Genomic DNA, 24,703 nt, shown 5'->3' with positions numbered 1-24,703 from the left:
CCTGATACAAGTGAAGACAGCTCGTAGGACCGCGTTTTGCCACATATGACGATGCTGACAGTGACGGATGGGAGCAAAGCCGAGGTTAAAGCACCAGTCCGACCCTCTCGTTAAAGGCATTTCCCAAAAAATACCCTGACAGGCATGAGTGCTACGTAACTTTCAGTGCGGTAGAATCTACCAAGCCTACCACCTCCAGATGTGCTGTGATAATTCTACATCATCTTTCACTTCTTTCATCTTCGTTATTTATTATTTTTAGAGTAGACATTTCCTGAGCATTGAGGAATTATAGCAATAGTTTGACATTTTGGTAAAATGTCAAATGACAGTGAGTGAAATGAGAGGATTGATTCCACTCTGTACGGAAAATACGAAGCCACAGGCAGCAGGTCAGCTTAGCTTAGCATAAAGACTTGCAACAGGGGGGAAACAGCTAGACTGGCTCTGTCCAAAAGCACATTTCCTAAAATGTCAAAATATTCCTCAAGACAGGAGACAGGAATGCCATGTAGAGGCCCACTGTAATAACATTACATTTATTCTTCACTGATCGCTATAGGACTGTTTTCCTTCTCACAAGAGGCGAGAGTCGCGGGCTCAGCAGCGGGACAGCACCCTGCAGCTGGCAGAGATCCTGTCTGCTGCTCGCTGACAGGTCTCGGAATTCTCCCTGAAGACAAAGCAGGATTATTTGTGTAGCACCTTTTAAACAGAGAACAGATTGAAAGTCAGTTACAGTCAGGCTTAAAGATGCTTTCAAACCGCACTTACAAGAGTACCAGGAGAACAAAATCAACAGGGTAAAATTAAATAAAATGAAATATAAATAGACGAAATACAGAGTGGGCTGCTTCCCTGAGCACCCAGCTGCATCAGGAACACGAGATTTCTTCTCTATGGATTCAGGAGGTTTAACTTAACAGATGTCAAAAAAAAATTACCCACCGTATTGGACCAACCGGACCAACTGTGCTGTTCGCCACCACCTTTAACATCAACAAACCTCACGCTCTTTGCTGCTGTAGTGTTGCGTCTTCTCAAAACTCATGCTGATCAATTTGACATATAAAGAAAGGACTTCAACACGATGTTTGATTTTGTAATGTTCGTGTCAACTCAGCTGTGCTGTAGAGAACATGACTGTAGAGCTGTTTTTCTAGACCTAACAGTAATTACACAGTGTGTGCAATTTATTGGGTGTTTTGTTGGGTGCCACCGAGCTTAGTACTGTCTCACTATAAGCCTACTTATGTTCTTATCTACCAGAGATAGCTAATGTGGGGGCAAGGCAGCAAACCTATCCGCTGAGAAAAATTGCCTCAGCTTTTGTTTCTAGTGGCACTGTCAGGTTTAATCATTCTGACCTCCCACACAAACTCATCACTGGGTCATCCATGACGTCGGGTATGAGTGTTAAAGAGTTCAACGACCTGCAAAGTACAGTGTACTGTATTACAATGGTTAATATGTGATGATACCAGATCTCCGTTTGAAAAAAGCTCAGACATCACATCAGAGGAACACTTTAACAAATGTAGTCATTGTTATCCCGTATCCCCCAATTCCAGGGACCCAAATTAGTTGGACAAGTTAATGTAGAGTTAAATAAAGTAATCATATTCAATATTTGGTAGAAAATGCTTTGCAGTCAGTGATGTCCTGAAGCCTGCAAACCACAGACATCAACCTGATGATGCTATAGCAGACCCATACTGAAAGAATTTTCATGTGTTGCTGGTTTCAGAGGCTTCTTGCCTTCAGTCTCCTCCTCAGTGAAACGCATGCTCAGTTGGTCTGATGTCACGTGACTGACTTTGTCAAAAATATTCCTCCAAAATGAGCCAAAAAACTCTCTGGTGTTACCGTCGTGCTGGGGAATCTTTATCAATAGTTTTCATCCTTAAGTTCCCTCAAACAATCCGAGGTGCTGGAGTTGTATATGCATGTATTTTCAGTTGCACGCAGAGTTAAAACCTTAAGCTGCGCTCTGTTTGCCATATGTCCCTGTCTCGCTGTTTTGATGATTTTTTTTCATGTTGGGGTGCAGTAGACTGAAGTAACAGCAGAAATCAGAATAAATAAATCTGCAAATTAGAAATGAGATTCCTCAAGAGCACGAGTAGCCTGATGGGCGACGTGCTGTAGCTTTTACGCAACTGCAGGAGTCGGTCTCCACCTGCAGAGTCATTTTGGGGGAGAGGCGAGAAAAGTGCGAAAAGGCCAAGGAAATAGCTGCAATGAACACAAGGAACTGTAATCATCTCGAGTGACTCATCATAGAGAGTAAAACAATCCACTTTTGAGACCCTTTTTTTCGATTTAGCTCCTAACAATACAATGCAGTGTTGGCTTCAGTGTGAAACTACAGTATTTAAAGAAATAGTCTGCCAGCAAATTTCTTATCCTTACTTCTTATCCCCCATTAGAACCAAAGCCGGGGAAAAAAAAGATGGAAAACAAGGAGCCAAACCCAAAATTTCCTCCAACCACCACTGCTTATAAAAATTATGGTTCATCACTTTAATACTGACTGGATCGAAAAACTTTGGCTCTTTCTCAGCTTGATAGTCTTTCAACAGTGTTTTCTCTGTTGTCCATATATTGTAGGAACGGATGGAAGTGACATTCTTGGGTTGCTCAGAGGATCAGATGACAGCCATTCAATATGATATTGAACAACCGAGAAATGGATAAGTGCGAGCCCTTGTCTGTGACACCTGTGTTTGTGTGTGTTAAATAGACATGTACTGTAGTTTCCTCTTGTAGATCAAAAGAAAGAGGATCTATAAAAGTATAGTAAGTATAAAATAATTACACACAAAGCGTAAAAGGTTGTGTGGATACTGTATGTGTGCTCAGCTTTCTGCTTGGAAGCGAAAACAGGTTCATTTTAAAGCGGCTGTGCTTATGAAGTAAAGCCCGACGTCGAACAAGTTCTTCTACGTAAATCTTCTACTCTTACACATTTTTACGACGGGTCAGTGTCACTCCGAATCTGTTTGTGTTGGAGGAATTTAGGGCTGCAGGGGTTAATTTGAACAAAAGCAAAACTTAAAAGGAGCTCTCTCTGGGATGTAGAGTTGTTCCCAAACCCAGTTACTTTTCTTCTGTTAAGACCGTCTTCGTTATGATAAACTGTTATAAGGGATAAATGCATCACACTAATGCCTTGTGCTTTTCATAAAACTTCTCAACTACACTAGTTCAGCCACCTAATGTCTCAGCTCTTCCAATGTTCAGGAGCAACTTCTTGTTACTTGGATTTTTTGCTTTAATGCATGTACAGAAACTTCACAACTAGGAGAAGCATTGGCAAAGTGTTTATTGTAAATCGTTTCAAATGGACACAGAAAAGACCATGTATTGAAAATAAAGCGTTTCATATTCAGACACTGTGCTAAAGCAGTATGGAGATATTCAGAAGAAATGAGTTGGAGATGTGAAGATGCCCTCTGCTTTCTGGCACTACAGACTGTACACTGGACAAAAAGAAGCTTTTACATTAAAAAAAAAAATCATTCAAAGTCTTTGTACTTGCACGCTGCTCCACCTCTTACAAAACAAATATAAGTCGATCGGCAGGAAAAACAAGATTGTTTTGCAATTGTATGCCTGTATTTGGAAAGAAATGTATTTTGATATTGTTGTCGTGCTTTGAAAGAAAACTTGGATTACAGACCCTGAAATCAGCTTTTGTTCTTGCATAAACCTTGACTCTTTCTCAGTTCCGTAATTAATATGAAGAGCTCCCAAATCCACATCAGATGTGCAAGCTGGTTACTTCCTTGACTGATGTTATACACTTGATAATTCAAACCAAATATGAATATTTCCCTTTCAGTGTGGTAATGTTACAATATGCATTTTGGCCACAGGCAAACGTGTGACAGTCAAGAAGACTGCTGTGCTAATGCACTTCAACTACCAGCAGGTCACTGCGTATGTTTCCACATGAATTTCGTCCATAAACTATACTATTTCAGGACAAGGGGAAAACAAATGGAAGAAAATACTTATTAATAGCAGATAAAAGCATAATTCAGTGAACAAGTGAGTGGAAATAAAAACCCAAAACATGTTCACGTTCAAATGAGAATGAGCACACCAGAGGACGTCAACCGCTAGTTTTATCGGCTCTTATTAAAACTAGGAGTTGACATGCAAGCTTATACAGTATATAACAATAGCTTTATGCTCTGATTAGTTCAGATTCAGATCCAGATATTCTTGTTGAAATTTGGTAGTTTTTCTTTCTTCAACCCTTGTCCGGCTGAACACTTTTCACAAGCATACACATCATCCAATGATCGATTTCTTAAAATTGATCATTTTACATTTGTATTTTGGCTCTGATTAGGCAGTTTACTCACTCCGTGCCAGCTGCAGCTCGGTGGGACATCACACACACAATTTTCACTTGAGTAACTCTGGTTAAGCTATCGAAAAGTAGAGGTTTGGCAGCAGCTACGACCACATACAGTCAGTAATGGGACAAAAACAAGAAGCGGCCAGCCTGAAAGAAGTGCTGCAGACAAAGAACAAGGTACCGTACCAGTATAGCAACACATTAAATCAGTGTTTAAAAAAAAGATACAAAAACTTTTTCCTATAAAAATATATTGTTAAATATACAAGACATGCATGTTAGAAATATATGACGGACCAACAACAAAACATCTTATTTCCACAAGCAAAAAAAACAAAACAAAAAAAACCAAACAAACACAGTTAACCCTGTATTATCAACATTAAATGTTCAACTTTTGTAATTAAAATAAATTCAAGCTTCTTTTGTATCTTTTCAACACTTCATTGTTCAAATGGGCAAATGATGGAAAACATTTCAGGAAACAAAGAGACAAAACCAGGACTGAATCAAAGCTTGATTTTTCACCAGTTTTCTCCAGCGCAAAAATTATTTGTTGATTAATCAACAAGTCAACTGATAGAAAAACAGCAAAAATGTAAAAAAAAAAAAAAAAGTTGCAACCTAAAATTTTGAGGTTTTGGTTTCAGTATCGTATTGTATCCATTTCACAATGTATAGTAAACTGAATAGTTCAAAAATCAGCCAAAAATTCTCTGACAGCTTATAGACTATTTTCTATAACTGTATATTGATCAGATGCAGTGCGACTTCTGCAACTTTTGATTGTTAGGAAAAAAAAACTTGTCGAGGATATGGGTCGCCCAAAACGAGTTTGGGCTAATAATTTTTTTGTTTTTACCTGTTTACTACACAGACTCTTCTTAACTGTTCTGGCAGTGGAGTTCTACGACCAACAGCTGTGGAAGGGTTAAAAACACAACTTTTAACTCTAAGCCACCGCACGTCGCATTTCAAAAAAATTCTCGTAAACCATGAAGTACAACAGCTGGAGCTATGCTGTACTGTTGGTTTGAAAAATAAGGACATAATGTGTTGCCGTGATTGTCGATATTAATTTAGGGATAACAGGGCTCATTTGTTACTCTCGTTGATTCCTCTCTGCAGTTCCTCCATCATTTCTTACATAAACAACTACAGATATGTTGTGATGTTCTCGACGTGACAGCACAGATCTGATGTACACCGTACCAATACGATTCACAATCACAGCAAAATACAACTCTACACCACAGTCATGTGCTATAAGGACTCAAAACTGAAGCATGCAATCTGCTTGCCTAAAGTCACTAAAAAGTAAAGGATATGTTAGCAAAAAACGTACACATAAACCAAATATATAATATAATAAAATTATTTTTATATATGTGTGTGTGTGTGTGTGTGTGTGTGTGTGTGTCTCCATTCTTAAAACATTTGTATTCAAAATACATTAATTTTTTTTCAAGTCAAACCTATGAAATTTTCTTTGGTCAAGAAAAATATCTTAAAAACTACAGGCTATCATTGCTATCATGTTATTGTACAGGAATGAAACAAAAATGTACTCAAGATCATGTAACTGATCAAAAGGGGGGAAGCTGATACCAAGTATCTAATCAATTTTCATTTGGATTGCTCCAAATGTTTAAAGTGCTTCTGCATTATTCCCTCAGCATTTAATGTGAAAGAAACATCCATCAAAGTAAGGCAGATCGGTTTCATCTACTCAACTGTACTCTGAAAATATATACACATTTGTTCAGAGGAGAAAGGACACTAAGAATGGAGAAAGATTTAAGTCTACTTGGGCACAAGTAGAGGATGGTCCTCCAGAAAGGTGATGATTATCAATCAGCTCCTAAAAAAGATGACGGAGCAAAATGTTAAAAGATTGGGAGAGTATCATCACAGCTGTTGATATAAAACCGGGTGAATAAAAAAAAAATAGCAGCCTATTCACACTCCATCTAATGATGCCTTTTTCATACAGCTGGAGACGTAAAAAGAGGACTTAAATTAAGACAAGAGTCTCTTTATAAGGGACCTGCGGGGGGGGGGAGTGAGGCACGTGGACACGAGGAGAGATCCTGGAAAAGCTCACAATCCATCCACTTCCTGTTGCTGTAGTGGAGTCATGATGTCTGGAGGTCAGGTTGAATCAAATGTTCTTCTCCTGGACATGCAGCAGCCGTTCTGGCTAGGACAACTCCCGGGGCTCCTTTAAGACACCAGTGTGTCACTACGCTGCTCTTTCTGGTGTATAGACACCTGCTGGTATGGTCGTCTCAGGCCACACCTGCCCGTCGTGGTTAGGAGGTTTTCCCCACTATCGGGTTGTCCCTGAAACAGAAAGGTTACCAAAGACGAGTGTGTTATTTTTCTGTGTGGAGGTGCAGCTGCGTCTGAGTTATTTATATACAAAATCATTTTTCAAATCAGAGATCACAAGTCAGTCACAAGTAAAAAAGAAAAGTTACACATACAAAGTCATGCACACATATGAACTGAGAACACTAATCCATAAATATTTAGATCAGGCCATACACAAAAACATACATGTTACATATATACTACAGTACAAATGTAACATGTAGTAACAGCAGTGCAGACTTACAGGCTGCCGTACTGCGCTGTGGTGTCGTTCCTGATATTGTGCTGCCTCTGAAGTTCCTCCATGACATTGCGGAGCTGTTTGAGTGTCTGAAAGGTCTCTTTGGGTTCCTGGATGGTGAACTTGGAGTATTCCTCCTGCTCCCGCTGAGGTCCCTGGTACACGGCCATACTGGCGCATGCATCTATGGAGAATGCAAACATCATTATTGGGTGCAGCTGGCGGGCTCGGTCCCGCCCGATCAGAACTACTTCATTGGACGCGTGCATGCAAATGTCAAACTGTCGGTTTTGAAAAGCTACAGAAACGGTCAGACACAGTCTCCCCTAATCGGATGTGGGAAAGGTGTTGGGGGTAGGAGATTTCCAGAGATATCTGACCATTTGACGAGCACTTCTGACGGGGTATACTGGCCCATTAAGTATTAGGATGGTGACACGTTTGTTGTGTTGGCTCTGTGCTCTAGGAGCCTGTGAGGACTTCTTACACGCAGATCGTAAATGGTGGCAGCGGCATGTCTTACAAATAGTTCATCCCAGTAATTTGAGAGTCCTACACGGCTCTTGAATACTCATATGTTGGCCGCAGGTATGGCGTGTGTCTTGATTGGTCAAATGTGTCGAACTGAGCAAGAGGAAATGTTTTCATTTTTTCTCCCCCTTTAATTTGAGTGTAAACATCCACATCAGATGGACACTGTAGGCATTGTGGCCATTTTTACACGTAGCTCCCCAGTTTTAGGGAAAATAAATTGACAAAAAGCCGTGTCTGTAAGAAAACCCATCTTCACATCTAGACTGTTTTGCTGACTTTCTGCCTTCAGTCTGGCCTTCATGGACCCCAGGAAGAATAGCTGCTGTGACATAGCAGCTAATGGGGATCCAAACAAACATACAAGCAAACTTCAGTAAGAGACACGCCTGCTCCAGCATGTTTGATGAGCAGTTAAAACAATGTCACACGTAGTTGCACTTTCACAAGTTGCACTTAAGCACAGATATATGACCGCACACGTATGCATAAATCACTATTACAGGTCATGATCTCTAACAGTGATGTAATGCTCTGGGACAGTTTGTGTGACATTTGACAACAAGTGTAATCATCAAAACCTGCACTTAAATAGACTCAGTATTTTATGAACAGGCACTGACCCTCCATGTCCTGGAGTTTGGTGTCATTTGAAGAGAGAAGGGAGAAAATTCTCTCTGTTTCCCGATCACAGTCTATGTCAAGCTGCAGGTTGGCCAGCATGGTACTGAAACAGGAGAGAAGAAAAGTGTATAAAGATCTGTCCAGGAAAGAATAGCAGAGATAACAACCTTTTTTTGGTTTAAATTACAAATACCAATCCACACGGGCCCTCGGTTTATCTTCTGTGAGCTCTATCTATTCAACAATTAACAACAAACACAAAAACAGAAAAAAAAGAGCAGACCTGAAGAGTAAAAAAAACTTACTGTCATACACGTGATTCAGATTTAACCATTCAGATTTAACTGCCTTTTGCTGGTTATTGTATGATGCCAAGAAATTGGCGTTGTTTGGATGGACTATATATGGCTGTTTCTGCTCAGATTTGGGACTAAATTGGATATTTAGTGGGGTAAAACAGGTACATGTGTCATCATGGTCTTTGGTAATTTGCTGTTGTGAAGCTGTCTGATTTCTGGATGGCTGCTGGAAAGAAGACATGAAGAGGTGGAAAAGTAAAATCTGAAAGGCCACATGCCTGTCTCCAAAGTAGTGAGGGACTATTGAGCAATTTTTTCTGCTTATTTTCTGCTTTAGTGCAAAATTGCATTCAAATAATGATCAAATAACATTTTCTTTAGTTCCTACAAAAGGTTCCTGGAAGTGGAAGCAGACTAGTTGTCAAATATTTCAAACCTAACGATAATGCTGTATTGAGAGGAATGTTTGTAGTTTTTCATTTGCGTCAATCCACCCATGAAAAAACGATCTGTTTATGGCAACAGACAGCAAGCCTTTTGGAGCTGCTGTAAAAACAGCCAACCAAGAGAGTTTTTATATCCAAATTCTCTCAAATCTGCTCTTTCTAAACAACATGACTGTTTTCATCACAGCTCTGCTCTTGGACTGAGCATTTGCATGGTTGGTCAGATTTACCACCAGTGGCAGGATTTCAAAACAGCAGTGAGCAATTTTATGAACTGTTTATTGTGATCGGCAACACTTCCCACAAAAGAGCAGCAGGAATACTAAATACTTTACAGATGAAATGTTTCTCGTCCTGCCAGTGGTGGTGATGATGGCAATGTGGAGGGAAAGACTCACGTTGTGCAGGGCTTGCAACCTGGCGCGTTGTTACTCTGGTTTTTGCAGCACTGCCAGGCTCCACCGGTGTAATGTGATGGGTGGAAGGTGGCCAGGCGTCCCTCGTTGCAGCGACTGACCTGGCCCAAGACCTCCAACCACTCACTGGCCTCTACACAGTTCCCTGCTTGCACGTACAGAGACTTCTCAGAGTGGACAACCTGAAACATCTGATACAAGAAAGAAACAGCACTTTAAGAGCCAAATCAGGAAAGTGTTTCCACTCTTTTAAAAGAAATAATTTCCAGGTAATTTCCACAACACGTTTACAGTCTTTTATAAAATAATAACAAACAGGTTGGTCAATGGAACAATAAACACAGCCCTTAGACGTTTTAATGACTTTAACATTTTACCTGTAACAACCTGAGAGTCATTTTCTTTCACATTCAAGTAACAACTTATTCCTCCACTGATGTCACAACTTAGAAACCATTTTCACTCCTTTAGCAGATTGTAAACAAAGGCTCACGAGAGTATCAATACAATATTTCACCCTTTGTTTATTTTAACTCAAGAACCTGGCAAGGGGGCACTACAATGTCCTTTACAAGGGGGCCACATTTTATAAGTGATGACTGGGCGTCTGAGGGGAGTTGGCTTACATTTTTGCGGTTAAAGGCACTTTCATCCAGTTTCTCCACCGCCTGGATATTTTTGACATTGATGATGCAGAGGGCCTCTTTCCCTGGAAAGCAGAAGTAATTATGTCAAGTTTATGTCAAGAAATATACACAGTGACAGTCAGAAGTATTAATGACCTATAATTTAGGCTGTTTGTAGGTTTCGAAAATCGTGTTCCTTGTAAAATTAGACTGAAGTATATAAAGAAGGTGTACAAGCTCAAGATTTTTTAATTATTTTATTTTATTTTTTTTAGTAGTTTATGAAAGGCTCAGATTCCTGAGAGTAATAATAGCTATTACTTTATGAATGATTAGGCTAGCAGTGTGCTCCAAACTATCAAGTTTTTTGAGTTCTCATAGACAAAATGGCAAGATTATTAGAGATTTGACCTTGTCTCTGTGACATGCCAGCAATATTGATGGGCATGGATGTGGAATGAATCTTATTCGTACATACAGATCCATTCTGTAACTTTTGTGCTAGTTGTAGCTCTTGTAGGCCTTACAGAAACTGCGTCTCTTCATACCAAATTTTGAAAAAGACAATTCCACCCAACCATGACAGCGACCTAATCAAGTGCTGGTTCAGACCCACATGCACCATTCAAAGATCCGACTTCTGATGGTGACTTCTCCTGGGAGCACCGGAACTGTTTTTAATTTCACAAACTACTTTCAGTTATCTGTAATAATTCTTTATCTTTTCTAGAACTTGTGTGTGTATTTGTCGGAAGTAGTCAGCTGTTGACACAAGTAAATCCTGTTACATTTTGACACCACATGTAATAGTCAGATAAATAAAATTACTCCAATGTATCATCACATGCTCCTTCACCAATACCTTATGCTACAGCAATCCACTCTTGACCCGTTACTTAAATCCCGAGAGGATTTTATTTACTTCAAAAAGCCCTCAAAACTTAACTATGTGTGATAATGACCCAAATGTCATCAATCAGTCAAGGCAGAGTAAACACACAGATAACCAACTTATGACGCTGCTTGGCGGAGGTACAGAAGAGCAATATTTATATGATTAGTGTCAGTATTTTGTGAATAAGTTTACTTTTTTTTGGTTTTAGATTTACTGGCTTTTCATTAATAATAATTTCTGTGGCTTTTAATATGCATGTACAACATAACATTGTTAACATCTCAACTTTTGGCAAATAAACCGAACCAATAATTTGGCATCTCCACTATCTGTAGGGTTGAAAAATTCTTTACTATTGGTTGTTTTACAAATAGTAAAGTGATTGAAAACAGCATGCAGCCATCTCCTGTTATTTTTATCTTATATTATGCTACAAGTTTTAGATGAAAAATGTATTTGGTCGGAGTATGAAATGATAGGGACTGGTCTCTCACCTTTATGTTTGTGGTAGGAGAGCTCCCTGTTGGTCACTCTGAGCCATCTCTTTTTGAAGTTTTTCTTTCCAAGACGTTTTCTCCCCTGGGCACGTTTCTGTACTTCCCTAAAAGGACACACAAAAGATTGAGGTTCAAAAACTAAGCCATTTTTCACTGGATTTAAGTAAATAAACAGAATCAGTGAAATTAAATTATTTTGAGCATTTTCTTTTCGTTATTTTTAAATAAAACTGTCCAGCTTAAATTAAAAAAATATATAAAAATAAAATAAAGAAATCTGCTCTGCATGAGGCTACAGTGAAGTCTTACGGGTGTAACTTCTGCTAATGCAAACATAACACTTCAGCTACCGCTTCATGATTAAAGCACACTACTTAGTTTTTGTAGGCAAGAATGGTTAAAGAAAAAGCGGCCAAAAGCTTTTCTCTTTATCTCATATTTCCTTCCTACTGATCCTTCTTAGATGCCTAATGAACACTCACCCCTCCTTGAGAACCACTGCGTCCTCCAGCCTACTAGACTCCTTGCTGACGTCAGAGGAGATCTCGTCGAGAAACTGGGAGACAGAATCGATATCAGCACTAACCAAACAAATTTATCATTTTGGTAAACAAATACATAAACAATCAAAAAATACCTTTTTAACTTTTTCAATACACTTGTCTTCTTGGAATGATTTGAAGAAGTCATACATGTAGGTTTCTTTAAAACTAGACTGAAAAGAGAAAAAATAAAGACTTAAATCAACATGTGATAGATATTAAAAACTGTATTTTAATAACGCTTTAGGAAAATTACACAATCAAAAACATCAAGTCCTATTCGTTACCATCTGCTCCAGTAAATTTAGCATTATTCAGCGTTCTTCTATACAAAAAGCTGTATACTTCGCTCAGACCAGACTAAAGTGTCCTCAGTGTCACACAAAGCTTCATTTATAAATCCTGCTTCCTTCCGTCTTATCCCTCTCACTGTTACGTAACAACTGTTAATCTTACCAGTTTTTTGGACAAACTACCCCAGCTGCCCAGAGTCTGGATGGTTTTTGAGATGAGAGTGAGTGTGCGGGATATCTCAGGATCCTAAAATTGAAGAAAACATGCAATAAACAGCAACGTGTGTAAGCCAAGTGTATGAATTTGGTCTGTATTTGTTAAATGGTCAATTGTGGTGCCAGGGGCCATGCACTTACAGGATGATGGGAACGGAGTTGGAAGGAGTGTGGAGAAAGGACAGCAACGGCGAAGAACCGCAGGAACACAAAGCTGCTGACAGCTGAGTACTGAACATGTGGGTCAGCTGTCGAGAGAAAAAAAAACATGTGAGAAACAGCTTACATGGTCAACTAAGAAATAAGCAAGTCTCATAAAGCAGAAGGAAAAACACCATAACATCAGTTTACTATGAATGTTTCTAGCATGTATATACAGGGAGAGCACGGAAAAAAATCTAAAGATGAAACTCCTGTTAATCTTGGAGATTTGGCTCCACCTTATGGTAGACACACATATTAACACATTAACACACTGTAAAAGCTCAGTGATTTAATCTCTTATATTAATAAATAGAGAAAATACGGGCTACTTGGGACCGCCATCATATTTAGTGCCTTTGGGACAATTGGTGACCAGCTGAGCTGTTTCCCTCCTGTCCTATATGCACATGTCTGCAGTGTGTCTGGATGGGTTTTGTTCTTGCTTTGAAGTTTCTTTTAGATGCCCGAATGGCAATTTTTCTGGCCAAGTGGTTGCAACAGTAGCCTCTTATACAGGCTCTGGCTTTTACCTGAGAAACGTTTGCAGGCCAAGTGTCTCAGTGACCTGAAGACATCACACATGAGTGGGGGACAGCTCGAACTGGACTGGGTGATGGAGGAAAAGACCTTCTGGACATAACCCTGTAGGTTCTCCTGCAGCGTTAACAAGAGCATTAGTACTACTCTACATATAATCAATACTGAGGGCAAAACAGACAACTATATTTGCAAAGTAAAGGCATTTAGAATCAAGAATGATCTGGGCTGCATACTGCACAGTAGGTGGTCTGTGAAAATTAAAATGCAGGCATAAATTTTGTTTCATCACACATCTACAATAGGTTTTCTATTAGCATAGGTCAACAACAAAGAAATAACGTGACACTATACAAAGCCTGAAGGAATACAGATACCTTGTCCTAGTATATGATTTATCAGCATGATCAAAATCAGACGAATTTCAAAAGATATTCAGCTTGTCTGTGGACAGGTTTGTACATTTACCTTGTTGACCTCTACGTTGTCACCTTCCTTTAGTTTAATGGGGTCTATCTCACACGTTTTGTTGGATTCACAAATCTATGGATGGTTAGAAGGACGAGAAACAAACCATTAGGCCCAGGGCAAATGTTTTAATGAGAGATGAACAAAGAGTGAGAGTTTGTGTTGTGTGGAATTGCAGATTTTTTCCTTTTTTCTTCAAATTAAAAGGACAACAACAGGAGATGATGAGTAAGAGTACTGCAGACATTCATACTCCCACCTTTGCTTTTTTGTTTTTTTTCTAGACATGTCAAGGAACTCAAATTAGTATTAAATAAGCCACTCAATAAACACCAATATTGAGTCACGGATAAAAGACAAACTATTAAGTGAAACCAAGGCACACTTTGCATATGCAGTTACACCAGTATCAAAAAGCCAAAAAAAAGGACAACTGATCAAAAAATTTATATTTTATTCTCATTAATCAGAGCAATTTACAGAAAATGATTGAAAAACAGTCTCAAAAAGTGGTTGATGCAGCTACCCTGTAAGAACTCCAAACCTACCAATTACACCTACACATCTGCTTGCTTGCAGTGGAAAGGCAGCTGTTCAAGTAGAGTTTTTCCATATTGACCTCAGTGAGTCATGCCCATTCTGGCATCTGGATGTGTGTGTGTGTGCGTGTGCGTGTCCTTGTTAGTCATACCTCATCTATTACAGGCTTCAGGGTAACCGCCAGGTAATTCTTTCCCACAATCTTCATCATGTCATCAATGCAGCGTGTTGCCAGTGAGTTGCCACGGAATATAGTGTTAGCCTCCCTGTATGGACACAGAAATATTCACCAACATCAACCAGACATTGTAACCACTTTAAACCACATTTCTTGATGTGTTTTTATGACCTAGGTCTTATTTTTGTAGTTAAGGCCATCATTTCTTCTTAAACTTTTAGCACCCAGTAAGGCATTTCATCTACCATCTTATGCTTTACAAGTTTATCAAAGAAAAAATAAAGGTAACATGAAAATCCACTTTTAAATGCCTTTAAATTATTTTCAGAGCTGCTCCCTGTTTTCAACAAACTTTTGGTTATATTATAATAGCCACAAGGAATGATGGCAGAAACTACACCCAGGTTGTCAAAAAACAACAACAACAACAACAACAACAACAACAACAACAAAAACAGCAACTTAACTTTAAGTCTTTAAGAATCAGAGGAGTAACAATGTGGTCATGACATTTATCTACACGTGTCTACCTACATACAAGTGTGTACCTCTACTGCGTTTTACGCATGTGTGAGTACTCACTGAGTGTTGTCCAGCTCTAGCGCTGCCACAGCAGACACAAAAGGCACAAAGCGATTGTGGTGGAGCAGTAGTCGAACCATGGGCAGAACAGCCTCGTACCGCTCTCTGTAGATGTCCCCCAAGATGTGTGCTGCTGATGCTGAGATGGGCTGAAAGAGGCAAAGAGAAAAGAGTGGAGGGTGAGAGGGTGAAAAGGGGAAATATACTGATTGAAGAGAGACGGAAGTAATGGAGAAAGAAAACAATATACAACTAATCAATTTTATGATTACATTTCAATACATTTCAGAAACAGAGACTGAGGTGATTGAACTACACAAAGGAAAGTTACTCCACCATGAATGATCAATTATAGGAGCCCCAGAATGAAACCATTCTGATATATAGATTCTGATATTGCCTAAACTAGAAATCTACAGTTGTGTACATTCTTTTAAAGGTTTTCCCTCCAGTTTACGATTTACTGTAACTTGAGCTGGCCTTACCTTCACGTCTGGGGATTTGAGCAGCAGGTTGCAGAGTGGTGTGTAGAAGGCAGATGGCAGCACCGTGTCTTCTATGTAGGTCAGCTTCAGACGCAAGGATCCTAAGTCATCAGACTTGGACTTGCTGCCGTTCCCTTTAGGCTGGAGGAGATACCTGTTAGACCACATGGAGACAAACTGCTTCTTAGTGTGCTGTGCTGTAAGGAAACAATGCTTTACATCACCAAGATTAACCAGGCCGCTATGAAGCAGATGTATTTTGCAATATAACCTCTAAAGAGGTCCCACATCTTCATGGCCCTTGATGTACTTTTATTCAACACCTTGCTTAAATATGGGATGCATTAAAAAAAAAAAAATGACAGGATGAACATGCTGGTTGGCAAATAGCTTCTGGGTACAGCACTGTGAAGGAACACACTGCGCTGTCTAAAAAGCTGTTCTAAAAACACCACAGAGATACATAACCACCGTATAGAGTCATGGAATTCGAGAAATACTGAGGTATAAATAGTAATATTTAAACAACAGACTTTATGTAAAGACAGGAGTTTATATATCATTATTTTCTAAGTGGGGCAATGCTGCCTTTGGTAAGAAATTAGCATCGCAAAGCTTCTACAGGTTAAATCAACGAGCATGAGAGCCCCTCATAAACTAATAAAAAAAACCAAAATGTGTTCAAATACATGAGAGTGTAAGGTATAACATACGTACAGTAGATGATGAGGGATTACATTAATACACCTGGAGGATGTTTTACTGTAGATACTTTGGTAAAAAAGGTGTTTCTAAGTACTACTCAATAAAGCTAATGCTCTCCTGTATTACACCACATAAATCAGACAGCTGTCTCTGCCATCTACTTCTTATTTTTCCAGCTGTTTTAACAATTCTGGTGGACTGGATAACTTCCCCTTAAAATCAAGGGATTTGTTAAATGGTTGCTTTATTGCAGACTTTATTTAAAGAGAATATTGCTCACGTTTCTTCTACATGCACATCTCCCTAGAAGCCAACAGGTGGAGCAAAATACAAAATGATTAAATGTAGAGTTAAACTGCAGTGCTTCAAAAGCCTCAGCTACGTACTTGAGGTTCGTCCATAAGCTGCTTGATCTGTAATCATGGTAAACAGGCACAGAGACATTTCTCTGAAGAACTCACCCGATCTGAACTGCTCTGATTTTGTGAAGCTGAACAGGGCGATTTCCAGCATAAACACAAGACAAGAGGTACTGCCACCATGCAAAAAGCCACCCACGCACTCAACTCACAGCCCTCATGTACCAACAGATTGCTATCTGGCATAATCCCAAAACACCTACACTGACGCAAAGCAAGGAAACACCCACACAATGGAAAACCTGCTGAACACTGAGAAATCTAGGAAGATTTCAAATCACCTTCTATTGGCACAGAAAATTTAACAGTACAAGTTGTCATAATGGATAAACAGGACGTAGCTCCCAAAGAGGAAGACTCCAAAGCAAGAGGCTCCAACGCCCCTCCTGCAAAGACCTAATCTAGTTAAGAGGAAAGTGACAGGACCATGACGTCAGACCAACAGTTTCTGCCTGCTTTTTTTTTAATGACATACTGTCTAATACATTTTTAAAGAAACAAACAAGTCAGAATTTGTCAGGGATACATGGATAAAGACCTGGACTTATTTTCATCATTGTCTTTCCTTTGGGTTTCCAATGTCCAATAATTTCTATCAAGATGGCGACATTCATCCCTGTCTGAACTAAAACAAAATCACAGAAACCATAGGGGGAAAAAAAAAAAATCATCAGGTCTCTGGTAGTTATTAACTTGAGCCAGGGGTGGTGTATGTTTGCAGCACAGGTCTCGCAGTTTCATATTATCTTCCCCGGAAATCTAAAATGGGCCTATTCATTTTCAGCCCTTGTAGTACATGAAAGCCTTCAGGACAGAACAGGCCTATGTAGGAGAAAAGATTTGACAGCATGTAACTGTGCAGTACATTTGAAGAGAGTGTGGCAGACCGGCAGTGTTATCAAGGTGCTTGAATTATTAGCTGCTGGAAAAGAAGTATACATTAAACAAAACGATTTTTAAACACGCTAGGCTGATTTCAAGGCAATAGATAGGAGATAATAGCAGTGTAACACGATGCTAATATCTGTATCTTTTTACTTCTCAAAAATATCTGCATTTGTATTTATACTCGTTAGAAATTGTCTAGCCATCGAGTTAAATTGTTTTCTACTGTCATATGAATCCCTCAAATGTATGTGCATATGTTTAGCTGCTCACAAAGAAATTCAAAATAAAAAAATCAAATAATAAAGCATGATTTGTATTTGAGCCCTACCTTCAAAAACAGAAAAAAAAACTAAGTCTGAAATGAGATCAAGCTGCTTAACTGTTAATGGTCTGGATGGTAAGAAGTCAGAAGAGCTCATTGAATCAGATGGATATGAATTGACACCTAAAGTTATAAGGAGTCTTTTTTTTTTAAAATGTTTTTGTAAATCAATGTATGAATGTTTATCTTGGATGGACAGCAGAGAGTGTGAGTTCAGTGGATTGTAGTGTGTGTGTGTGTGTATGTGTGTTAGTCTGTGTGTGTGAAATTAATGCAGAAATATGGATGCTGTTTTTATCTGTTCATAATGTATTTGTATTCATTTACATTCCTTGTGGTTGGTAAATGTTAGAAATTAAAAGACATTTTCTTCTGTCTAGTCCTTACCAGGCTTTGTGGATGCGGTCTTTTCGCAGGATCTTGACAGGGACCCGCGTCTCCCCCAGAAACACATCCTGAGCCAGATTCTCATTGTTCCACAAATCAACTCTGCAAAGGTGGGGGATGAGAACTGAAACAACGCACTTCATCTATGAATATAAGGCATTTAAATACATCAAACCACATGTACATCAAGTAAGACACAACTTTTGTTCTTGTCTGTGTGTGTGTGTGTGTGTGTGTGTGTGTGTGTGTGTGTTTTCAACATCAAACACATAACCACCCAATAACAATATGGCAAAAGGGACAAAATAAACGTCATTACTGAGTGGTGTTTACCTGCTTGGTGCATAAACGTCAATACAATACCCGTGCAATGACACCACCTCAAATCCAAACCTCAAAACCATGCAGGAGTGTTTACCTTTGACTCTGTCTAGTCTTACCCAGTGAGCTATGAGTCCACTGTGATGGAAGCCCCACATATCCTTAACCAGAAACCAACCAGCTCTCTATCAGTAGTCAGAACACACCAGATCCAAATTCACTTTTTTGTCCTCAAGTTGTTAAGAAATCATTTTTCTTCTGTCAAGACTATAGAGGAGGAAGGAGAGAGCAGGAGTGAGACAGACAGAGAGAAAGGGAGACAGAGATAGCGAGAGAGAGAGACAGACAGACAGAGAGAAAGAGAGAGAGAGAGAGAGAGAGAGACAGACAGACAGAGAGAGAAACGCATAGATGAAAGAAGAAAACTCACTTGATCTCAAGTTTTTCAATGTCCTCTTCTTCCACTTGGAAATGAGACTTTTTAGAGTAGCTGCTGGACCGTGTGACCTGAGAATGAACATGTTGAGGCTTATTTACAGGTCTACTAGTAAAAATACTGTTTTTTATGCTTCTGTTTTCAAGTAATCTACCAGTAAGGTAACCAGTAGATCATCTCAATCCCATGATGTGGTTTGACAGCAGAATATGTACTTTTTAAATTTACCTCAAAGAAGAAGGTCTCTTCAAAATGAGGGTTGCTGGTTTTCTTCTTTACCTTTGTTTTCTTTTGGTCAGACCTGAGGAGAAATGTTACAGAAATCTGATCTTCACATTTTAAAAACTTTCCCTGCTGATCCTCAGCAGAACTACGACTTCCATGATAGTTTCAATTGCTTTAATTCTTTGCATAAAGATTACAGCCATTTTTTAGCCTCAGTTTCGTTTAGCAACTACAGTTTGGTGCAAATGGATCAAAGATATCACACTGATATCACTTCCCTCCACTGGCTCAGTCTGTTTTATCGGTTTATTGTTAAATTTTAAGACATTACATGCTCTGGCCCCGGTTACACTGCTGAGCTTCAGACCCTATATGTGCCAGGACGTGACTTAAGCCTCTCGATGTAGTCTTACTATTTGAAACAAGGTCCAGGCTAGTGGTAAATGGTGAGCAGACATTTACAGCCAGAGCCCAAATGCTGTGGAATATTCTGACTACGGAGCTATGGTCGACCAGCTCTATAAATTCAGTCAAATCTCTTTTTAACACATTAATTTTAAAAAGCTGAATTTAAACCTGGCTTCAATTCTAACATGAAAAGCAGGACACATTTGTACGGTGTCAGACAGGAGAGCATTATTTTTGTGAAGTATCGAGATGTTTACCTACTGAATATTTTTTAAAGTAAAACCGATGGATCTCATTTTCAGTTTAGTTCTTTACTTTTTTGTGTTTTAACATTTAATGCGGAAAAAGTGTTTAAGGTTCATCTAAGGAAATTGGTAGGAGTGTCCATTTACAGTATTGAGTATTATTAATGTAAAACCATCAAGTTAAAAGGAGCAAACAAGCTGCTTCTATATTTAAAACATGCAAAGAATATCATCATGTGTGTGTTGTTAGTGGTTGTTGTTAGTTGTTGGCGTTCTGTATGTCTGGTATCACAGAGTTACCTGGCAGGTCCGACGAGTGACACGGTGGCATAGGGGTCACAGTTCTGCCCACTGATCAAAGGCAGCTCCTGGCACTCTATTATCCTGGAGGAGGAGATCACAAAGAAATTCATACAATAACCATGCAGAGGCACAACACAGACAACATTTTAGAGAAAAAATATCCTTAGTACTGTGTTAATTTACATTATTATTATTTTCTATTATGAGCTGAAGAACTAAAAAAAAAAATACATTTACATAGTTTCAGATTAGCAGCAGGGTAGTGGTCTATCCAACCTTCTAAATGCTACTTTGGAGCTGATCACCTTCAACAAATCTTTCAACATTAAGCAATCATAAACTGACAGACTTTAAAGTGGCCCAGGCCTTGGGAGAGATTAACTTCAGAAATGGTAAACAATTTCTTGTTGGTTCAACAGATGCCTCAGTGAAAATGCTGTTGCTATTAACCCTCTATATTCTGCATTATCACAGATCATGGCACTGAGTAAAAAAAGGGGGTTTACTTAAAACAGGACACTTATGAATACTCAAAAAAAGTTCAGTATTTTTTCTTTTGGTATTTTTGGAGTTTACTATGAGGTGCCACTGTGCCACAATGAGAAAGACTATTTCAGAAACAATGGATGTTTCCAAACATAATCATGAAGCAAGTTTTGTATTGATGTGTTGCCTCAGGTGATATACATGTGCCACTACGGAACAAGTAATTGATCAGTGTGACTGATAAATGCAGTGGACTTCAACTTCATCAAGTTTAGAAACAGATGAACTCAAGTCATGTAATATCCCATAAAAAGATAAGAATCCAATTTCATGGCATCATCATAATTATCGCAGCCACCCAAACACATGATTATATTAGACGTAAATAATACATATATAGTACAGGAATTTCTCTTTACCCAAGTTAATATATATGCTTAAGTCATGTATATAATAACACAAATTTGTTTTGACGTCCTTTTAAGACTCTTTCATTGTCCAGTATTGACTCAGGACAAAAAAAAAAAAATTCATTTAAATTTGAATCACTCAGTTATCAGTTGCAATCCTCTATTCTGAAACAGATGTGGAAGTGGATTGTAAAGCACACTGTCACCAATATAAAACGCGCTATGTACTGATTCCGCAGTGTTACAATCTTCATTTATAGGTAGTGCTCTGCCCTCATGTTTGGCTCGTGTCACACAGGGACCGCTGCTTTTTTTCACAGGTGTTTCAGGTGAAAACAAACAGACACTGTCGGCACTCTAAACAGGATGTGGCTGCTAAGCAGGAGTCACCAGAGAATAAGAATGAATTCAGCCCATCACTAAGTGAGGCCGGAGGGAGCAGCCATGCAGAGCGAATGTCAGGATGTTTGTGTATCATCTTCCAGGGTGTCATGACAATATTCCCTATGGTCTTCTTTGCATCTTGTTCTTAACTCGATCCCATCCCGCTCTGTTCCAACCACCTCTGGTGACTAATCCCACCGAGGCAGGGTGGCATGCAGACACAGATGAGTGAAAGTGTGCATATGAAAGAAAACTACTTTGATTTCACCTTTGCCACATGTTCTGCTCGGGCTGATTTAGGAATAAAAACAAAAACACAAAACAAAAGAAAAACAAACCAAAAAAAAAAAAAAAAAAGCCTGCAGCCTTCATCATCTATGCAGGAATGGTTAAAGCTGGCAGTGAATAGTTAGAGTTTAAGCAAACAATCTGAGTGACACAGTGAATGACGGCAGCAGAAAACCACGGTTGCAGTGTGAGAAGCGCAGGCTTCCTGCTCAGATTCCATCACTTCCTCCTTATCACCCTGCTCTTCAAGTATGAATGAGGGGGTGCAAAACATCACATGTAAACAGCATGAGGTCTGACATACACGCACGTATGCTTGCACTCACAGCTATTGTGTGGCAATAGGTGTAATCCTTCAATGAGCGCTTTCTTTTGATCCTCCCAGCTCATTATCTTTTAACAGTTTGTGCTTGTGTAGCAATTTTTGACGTCAAACGTACAGCTGTGATGTTAAGGTGATCTATAAAATTAACACGTAGACACACACAAAACCTAAAACGGCCCTCTAAGAGCTAAGATTGCGAAGTGATATGATCTCATCAAGGATGACTACTCTTTGATAACAGCTTTAACAGATTTTCCTTCTCATATACTGTCCCTCTGTCTGCACTATTAAGAAGAGATGTTTCCAATTTGGACACAGCACAAATAGGACATTTCTTATAGTTTTCCTGACATATTATTGGACATTAGATGTTTTAAACTCACACCTATAATCAATCAGAAAATCTATACTGCTGCAAATGATTTCACTGGCTGTACTCACTGCAGCTCAGAGGAGAACAGGAAGAGTTTTTGAGTCAGTGAGCTATCATTTTTGTAATAGAGCACTGCAGGAATGAGTCCTAAAACCCGGAAATAAGTTAGCATTTTTGTACTTCCGATTCCCTCATCCTGAAGTCGATGGGTTTTTTCCATGGGTTTTTGGTTGGATGCCTGAAATAAGGTCTGTGGTAAACACAAGTTCAAGACATTTTCACGTTATATTCTACGACATAAATTACATTAGTAAATACCCTACTCATGATTTTTTTAAGCATTTACGTGTCTTAAAAAAGGCGGTTGCTAACAGTAGCAAAATGAGACTACAGAGGTTGTCGGGGGACATTAAACGCCAGACATGTACACTGATCTGCTCACCAGTCCGCCTTTACAGCCTTGCTGTGTTAATACTTGCTCTCTTGCAAACTAATTACTAACTTTTTAAGATTAAAGGCTTGTGTAGAAGAGGTAAGCGCTAAATCAAATTACAAGTTGGAAGCTTAGTGGCGGTGACGTTGAAGTCATGCGACCGCGGTGTAGTTTGTTTATAGCCCAACATTAGCTTTTTACTTCTGGTGATTGTATTTAGGTCTCCAAAATCATAAAAGTGGTGATCATTTGTGAAGAATATGTTGATGAACAAAACGTTTAAGTATCATAAACTTTTGTTTGTCACAGAGCTTTTCTTCTGTAATTAAAAAGCCAATGGAAAAATACCATTGGCTTTTTGCCCAGGGAACAAGTGTAATGCTAACTTCTGGGCTGGCCTACGAAGATACCCGCAGCACTCTTTTGCCTGTAAAAATAAGCTATGATACAGATTTTTTTTGTCCTGGGAATAGTGTGGGAAAAGACTCCCTAACCTTTAGTATTTCAGGACAGTCAGGTGTTGTGTTTCCCCATCAAACCACACAACATAAAAACCTGATTGATAATTGTCAATTTCCTGCATGATTCTGTATTTATTTATTTGATTCCTGACTGTAAATTGTATTTATATGTTTCATATAGCTGAGGCTTAACAATGGTTCAAATATTATGTCTAATTTTGTCCCTTTGATTCCCTGTTTTATTATTTTATTTCACGCTCAGTCTATGTCTGTAGTTGGCTTAGATGTGAATGTAGCCTATGTTTTCTATGTGTGCTGTGTGTATTTGTGTACATATAATACACATGTATGTATGTATGTATATTATATATATATATATTATGTATATTATATATATATATATATATATATATATAAAAATATATAAAAATATAAAAAATATAAAAAATATAATATAATATAATATAATATAATATAATATAATATAATATAATATAATATAATATAATATAATATAATATAATATAATATAATATAATATAATATATATATGCCTACCTGATCCTCTTATATAAATCACTTTGGCACAAAATTGTTTTGTTTTTCAAGTGCTGTATAAATAAACTTGAGCACATAGCTGTCAGGGTTTGATCTTTGATCATTTGGTTCAATTTGCAGCTTTTAAATTCTACCATGGTTTCAAATTCCCTGCAAACTTTCCCAGTTCATGGATCAGACCACAAGGGAATCTTGGTACTCACCGGACTAGTAAGTGCTGTCCTACTGAGCCGTTCTCTGTGATCACTTCATTCAATCGCATCTCAAGGTGAACCTTACCCTGTTGAACATAAGGAGAGGAGAGTTATTATTGATTATTCAAGTCATGAGATCACGTTTTTTCGCAGGACACAAGGCAAAAGTTTCGAGCTGAAATCCAAGTTAATATGTGGGTTGTAAAACAAGATAAAAGTGTGGGCTGTAGTATGTGCTTGTGAGAAAATATCCAGATGACAAATCCCTCAGCCGACCTAATCACTAACCCAAATATTTATCTTGCTAATAACATGCAAAACTACTTTCATTGCATTTTGATTGAATGCAATGGAAAGAAAAGTATTGTCATTCTCTGGTCCTAGGCGTAGACCTGTGGTCCAGCTCCACCTCATGTTTCACGCTGTTTTAGGTTAATGGAGGTACCATGTGTGACAAGAGCCACAACAGCTGTGAATTTTGTCATCACTCAAAAGGATCTTTACAGGGTCGGATGTGGTGAAGGCTGCCGGTCTTGCCTTCGGAAGTGAGAGAGAGAGAGAGAGAGAGAGCGCAAAAGAGTGAGCAACAGAGAGAGCACTAAACAAAACGCCCACACACTTGCACTCAGTCTCTGCAATTCAGCACTTGACTGAGATGGCGAGTAGTTTTTTCTGTTGCAAGATAGGCCTTTAATCCAATATAATACTAACTACTCTGCAAGGATCTGAATGAGCCAATATTATCAGCAAATTAACACTCACATTACAAC

General features: G+C 38.8%; 1 protein-coding gene across 1 annotated transcript in view; it reads right to left on the bottom strand.

The window, feature by feature from the left end:
• Positions 1-3,330: 3,330 nt before the first annotated feature.
• Positions 3,331-24,703, bottom strand: part of rasa2 (RAS p21 protein activator 2) — a 32,446-nt gene continuing 11,073 nt past the window's right edge. Inside the window, exons 5-24 of the mRNA XM_040131213.1 lie at positions 23,943-24,019; positions 20,019-20,102; positions 19,069-19,141; positions 18,835-18,911; positions 18,084-18,185; positions 15,363-15,516; positions 14,878-15,026; positions 14,269-14,383; positions 13,578-13,652; positions 13,103-13,226; positions 12,510-12,616; positions 12,316-12,399; positions 11,955-12,032; positions 11,800-11,873; positions 11,315-11,421; positions 9,926-10,008; positions 9,282-9,490; positions 8,138-8,241; positions 6,987-7,167; positions 3,331-6,712 (exon numbers count right to left, since the gene is read on the bottom strand). Coding sequence (XP_039987147.1) covers positions 6,682-6,712; positions 6,987-7,167; positions 8,138-8,241; positions 9,282-9,490; positions 9,926-10,008; positions 11,315-11,421; positions 11,800-11,873; positions 11,955-12,032; positions 12,316-12,399; positions 12,510-12,616; positions 13,103-13,226; positions 13,578-13,652; positions 14,269-14,383; positions 14,878-15,026; positions 15,363-15,516; positions 18,084-18,185; positions 18,835-18,911; positions 19,069-19,141; positions 20,019-20,102; positions 23,943-24,019 — 2,088 coding nt within the window. The 3' untranslated portion in view covers positions 3,331-6,681. The remainder of the gene's footprint in view (positions 6,713-6,986; positions 7,168-8,137; positions 8,242-9,281; positions 9,491-9,925; positions 10,009-11,314; positions 11,422-11,799; positions 11,874-11,954; positions 12,033-12,315; positions 12,400-12,509; positions 12,617-13,102; positions 13,227-13,577; positions 13,653-14,268; positions 14,384-14,877; positions 15,027-15,362; positions 15,517-18,083; positions 18,186-18,834; positions 18,912-19,068; positions 19,142-20,018; positions 20,103-23,942; positions 24,020-24,703) is intronic.

Source organism: Xiphias gladius, chromosome 7 (genome assembly GCF_016859285.1).
Source record: "Xiphias gladius isolate SHS-SW01 ecotype Sanya breed wild chromosome 7, ASM1685928v1, whole genome shotgun sequence".
Taxonomy (NCBI): Eukaryota; Metazoa; Chordata; class Actinopteri; order Istiophoriformes; family Xiphiidae; genus Xiphias; species Xiphias gladius.
This window is presented reverse-complemented; position numbering and strand designations above follow the sequence as displayed.